At 39.6% G+C, this 5,659-nt stretch overlaps 1 protein-coding gene across 1 annotated transcript; it reads left to right on the forward strand.

The window, feature by feature from the left end:
• Positions 1–2,492: 2,492 nt before the first annotated feature.
• On the forward strand, positions 2,493–3,791 carry LOC104422470 (tropinone reductase homolog At2g29290). The gene is made up of 4 exons (XM_010034798.3): positions 2,493–2,804; positions 2,929–3,154; positions 3,249–3,355; positions 3,440–3,791. The coding sequence occupies exons 1-4, from the start codon at positions 2,760–2,762 to the stop codon at positions 3,626–3,628; spliced, it is 567 nt and encodes a 188-aa protein (XP_010033100.2). The 5' UTR covers positions 2,493–2,759; the 3' UTR covers positions 3,629–3,791.
• The last annotated feature ends 1,868 nt before the right edge of the window (positions 3,792–5,659 follow it).

Here is a 5,659-nt window from a genome sequence, read left to right on the forward strand (position 1 = left end):
ATGTTATCAGTACAGTTTGCTATGAAAGACTTGAGAGAGGCCAGGAATATTTTAGGCATGAAAATCATCAGGGAAAGGAAAAATAAGAAATTATGGTTGTCGCGGGAAGACTATGTGAACAAGGTGTTAAAGAGATTTAACATGGACAAGGCAAAACCGGTTGCAACTCCTCTAGCGAGTCACTTCAAACTTTCTAAGGATATGTGTCCAAGCACTCAGGCTTTGAAAGATGAGATGGCAGTAGTTCCATATGCATCGGCAGTGGGGAGTTTGATGTATGCCATGGTGAGCACGAGACCAAACATTGCACATGCAGTGGGAGTTGTGAGTTGATATATGCAAAACCCAGGTAGAGAGCATTGGAATGCAGTTAAATAGATATTGAGATATCTAGTAGGTACTTCTAATTACTCACTTTGTTATGGTGGTACATCTTTAGAGTTGTAGGGTTATGTAGATGCAGATCATTCGGGTGATCAAGATAGTGGTAAGAGTACCACTGGATATGTCTTTACAGTTGTAGGTACAACAGTGAGTTGGGTATCTCAACTACAAAAAGTAGTGGCTTTATCGACAACAGAGGCAGAATACGTGGCTATCATAGAAGCCTCCAAGAAAATCATGTGATTACAAGATTATATGGAGTTACATCGAAAACAGCAAGTTAGTACACTTTGGAGTGATAGTCAAAGTGCAATGCACTTAGCAAAGAATGCAGCTTATCACTCAAGGACTAGACATATCAAGAAGCGTTATCACTTTATCAGGTCAGCATTGAAAGATAATGAGTTAAAGCTACAGAAGATTGATGGCTCGAAGAATCCAGCTGACATGATGACCAAGGTAGTAGACAGAGAGAAGCATATTTTATGTACTACTACCATTGGTATTACTCCATGCTGATTGATGAGGAGTATTGCAGAGACACAAGTTTTTCAACTACTATTTCTCGAAGAAGATGGATGCAAAGTTGCTTGACGCTTAGGTATATTTGTCTTCAAGCGGGAGATTGTTATAGATGAAGTCAAATATTTGTTTTTAGGGGCTTTTTTGTCTTTTCTATTAGATTTCCTTTTAGGTTAAAAGTGGTATCTTTATATTAGCGATGGCAAAACCCTAGCTGTCAAAACGCTGAAAAAGAAAATAGAGAGACAAGAAAAAGAGAGAAGAAAAAAGTGAGTTTTTTCTTGATGATGATTCTCAATCTCTTTGTGCCCTGATATTAAGAGAAGATCGTCGTTGTATTCCAACCTTTTCAAAGTCTAGTGGATTCGCAGAATGCCTCTGTGCGGAGATGTAGCCCAAGTTTTGGTAAACTTCGATAACAAATTTTCTAGTGTGTTCATTAGATTCTGCTCTTTTATTGCTATATTTTGTCTAGTGAATTGTTTGCAAGCGTTATTTTTCTGGAATCGACGTGCGATTTCGTAACACCCACGTGGCGTGAGGATCTCGATCGGGAATCCCCTCTGCCAAACGATAACTCTTGATCAGGCATTGGACAGAAGAGCTTATATAATACAGGGGGAAGTCAGGGAGAAAAGCACAAAGAAAGAGTTGGGAGTAAAAATCAAATTTTAGAGAAAGAGAGAGGGAGAATGGCTTCCGAGGGGAAGAGGACTGCAAGTACATGTCGCACTCGCAACGGCGACAACGACAACAGGTGGTCGCTTAAGGGAATGACCGCTCTCGTCACCGGCGGTATCTCTCTCTCTCAGACTCACCGAACACTTCCTTTTTTATGTTGTTCATTTAGATGATCGATCAAATGTCATGGTTTAGGTTAAAAAAAAAAAAACATCATAATTTAGGCATTTGAAGACAGTCAATCCTGTGCCTATGGCAATCAAACTAATTTTATATGTTAACTAAAGACCAACCTGCAGCAAATCTCAACCGTCCACGTAAAATTAGTGAATTGATCTCGTAATGACCCATGGATGAAGTTGGGAGGAAGGTAAGGTTGCATTTGTGTTTTAGAGTATGTACTTAAACTTATATGACTACTGATTAGGGTGCTTAAAATAAATTATTTGTTTTTACAATTTCCATTTTGTGTGTGTGTGTTTTTTAAATTTTGGAATATCTATTATAGCAAAATGGGTATAGTTGCCAACTTAGGACTATCCGGGTCCGAAAAGTTCAAGTCAGGCATGTCAGATAGGGCTTTCAACTATAGCAGGTGCTTTTGAATCTGATTATATTCGATTTCATAGATAAAATGCTAGACAACTAATTTCATGATCATTCAAAACTTTATATGAGGAAGATGATGAGAGATCAATTACTTCGAGGATTTGTAGCTGGGTAGGCTTGGTTTATGCATTTTTTTTATTTAAAGTTTTGTTGTCTTTAGATGTTAATAGCTCACAGACATGTCGCTAGCTTGTAGAATTTGCATTCTCCGATTGTCATGATCCAGTGCATTTAAAGGCTTTAATCATCTGTTAGACTTCAATTGCCTGTGCAATCAAATCTTCCGCACATTCCAATGTATCACCTGTCAACTTCTTCTATTGGCAAAGAAGAAGGGCTTGATCTGTTCTCGTTTGCAATTACAAGTTGGTAAATGGTCATAATGTCGTCCCGTGCTTAGGCGTGCTATTGTTGAGGAATTAGCGGGGCTTGGGGCTACCGTCTACACCTGCTCCAGGACTGAAGCTGAACTCAATGAATGCTTGAAAGAGTGGAAGCGTAAGGGCTTCCAAGTGGCGGGTTCGGCCTGCGACGTTTCCTCAAGATCCGAGCGAGAGAAACTGATGCTCGCCGTGTCCTCCCTCTTCGACGGCAAGCTCAACATCCTAGTAAGTCTCGGTCGTCTTTGACCCCGTGGATCCAATAACAACATTGATAAGGTCACGATTTGTGCTTTTATTTCGATAGATTTTGTTCCGCTTTTCATTTTCTTGGGATTGGTTTGTGTGTTAGATAAACAACGTTGGGACTCTGGGGACAACTGGTGGAATGCCGACCGTGGATTACACGGCGGAAGATTTCTCCTTCATCATGACTACTAACTTCGAATCGGCTTATCACTTGAGCCAGCTCGCGCATCCTCTTCTCAAGGCTTCGGGAACCGGAAGCATCGTGTTCTTGTCATCCGTCTGCGGTATTGTTTCACTCGGCCTCGGATCAATTTATTCAGCCACAAAAGGTGAATTGATAGTATCATGAGCAACTATTTAAACACTTTTACTATGGAGCTAAACAAATTCCATATGTTTCTTACTTGCTCAACTCATTGTTAGGAGCAATGAACCAGTTGACCAAGAATTTGGCGTGCGAATGGGCTAAGGACAACATAAGAAGCAACTCTGTTGCACCTTATTTTATTCTGACTCCATTGACCGAGCCTGTAATTTAATGTCCCAGGGCTTTAAATTTTCATCTTGATCATTTTTCCCATCGTGATCTAACGTTAACCCATCCGTCGTCGCAGCTACTTTGTAGTGAGGAGTACCATAAGGAGGCAATAGCAAGGGCGCCGCTCGGTCGCACAGGAGAGCCGAAGGAGGTGTCGTCACTTGTGGCCTTCTTGTGCTTGCCGGCAGCCTCCTATATAACGGGGCAGACCATTTGTGTCGATGGAGGATTCACTGTCAATGGCTTCTCCTTTCCTAAAGCATGAGTGTAACTTTCTTCTGTGTCTGAGATGTTTGTCGTGCATTGCCGTCGCAGGGATATAGAAGTTTATTAACCAATAATGGCAACATCGCAATACGCTTCAATGTGTACGTCGATCATTTGTTGACCGCATATAAGGGAGAGTATCGTACTCCCACTTTGTATTCCCTTTCGAGCTCTTTTATGCAATTGCCTATGGGTAAAAGTTACGTACTTGAGAAGCAATGATGGAAACAATAAACATGATATACTACAACAGCATTATCCGAGAATATAACATTTTTTGTACACAAGACAAACGAAGTTTGATTCCCATATATGTTATATCTGTTTTCCATATACCTAAACGCTAAATCATAAAATCCAAAGTGTAATTTATTATTAATTCTTAACACGAAATTGACCAAGTATGTTTCGTAGAAATTGTATTGTCAAAATCGTCTTTGTAATGCTATGTTAAAAAAAATGCCTCCTTTTATAGCACTGCCTAGGTCAAAGAGATGTTTTAATTTGAACATGAGAACCACAGCATCAAGTGGTTGGCCAAGGTTGCTTGCTACATTATTAATTATGATTGATCGAGAAGGTATGAATCGAGAAACTAGATGCATTGGAAATATAGAACCACTGAAATTAACATATATAGCTTTATATAACCGTAGCAAGGTAGACGTTATCACTAGCTTCGCCGTCATATGAGTGAGAGGTGTGATGGTGGGAGTAAAATTCAATAACGTAGCCTGAAAACATGCCGGAAAATTCTTTTTAGTAATCTAAAAATAGCATCAAATGCCTTGACCCTATAGGCTCACAGTGTTGAGCTATGTAGGAGCTTTTGGACGGGCAATACTGACCACATAACTCTGGGTTGATCAAGTCTTATCTCTAGTTAAAGTAGAGGTGCCCGAAATTTCGGGCCTAAGCTAGAAAAGTCCGGATCAGAGACGGCTAATTCATTTTGATTCGGGCTAGTGTAATTAAGGACTAGGCGCAACCTACAATCATTACGATCAATTTGTTTTGGATGGGCCAAGAAATACACAAGTGCTTGGCCAAGCACAATCTTACTATCTCTGAAATTATTATAAAGGAATGATATATCAAAATTGACAATTTTTAAATGCCTAAATCATGAAGTTATTTTTCTCAACCTAAACCATAACAGTTAATCGATCATCTAAATCAACGAAATAAGAAAAACGAAGTGTTCGGTGAGAGACGGAGAGGGGGAGAGAGAGACCCGATTCCTTTGGTATCACCGATGACCAGAGCGGCCATTCCCTGAAGCGACCACTTGTTGTCGTCGTTGCCGTTGTGACTGCTGCATCTAATTGCAGTCCCCTTCCCCTCACGCCGCATGTGAATTGCGAACCACTCCCAACGTAAGGTCATAGGAGTCTGCCAGGGTGAGAACTATGGCAATGACAAGATTTAGGACGCCACAACGATTTCGAACCACAGACTTTGCATTCTATCATGGAAGTAGGCAAGTCCCACACCTATCTTTTATCGAAGCACCACGTTACTTGTGTTTTCATGTTACTCAGGTTGAACATATTGAACAATCTCATCTTGAGTGCAAGTTTTTTGTGCCGTACTCTTTTGTACATTTGACTTTCCCTTAGTATATTTATTACATTTTATAAAAATAAAAAAAAAACATATTGAACAATCTTGTAATTGTTGCACTGATAGTTATTCATACATTTGTCATATAAACCTCCATGATCATCCTGGTGCAATTTGAGTAACTAGTGTAGCAACTTTCCCAAATCTAAATCACCAAAAAGAAAACTAATGAATTACTAAACCCAGAGACTTAGCGTGAACTTTTCGAAGCCCTTACCAACCGTATTTTTCGAGTTTTTTAAATTTAATTAGCATAACATGTAAATTAGTTTATTTACGAGTCGCCACTCATCAGTCATCAATTATCAGTTGGACGATTACACATGCTGCATTTTTCGATTTTTTTAAATTTAATTAGCATAACATGCAAATTAGGTTATTCACGAGTCACCACTCATCAATTATC

This window comes from Eucalyptus grandis, chromosome 10, assembly GCF_016545825.1.
Source record: "Eucalyptus grandis isolate ANBG69807.140 chromosome 10, ASM1654582v1, whole genome shotgun sequence".
NCBI classification, from domain to species: domain Eukaryota; kingdom Viridiplantae; phylum Streptophyta; class Magnoliopsida; order Myrtales; family Myrtaceae; genus Eucalyptus; species Eucalyptus grandis.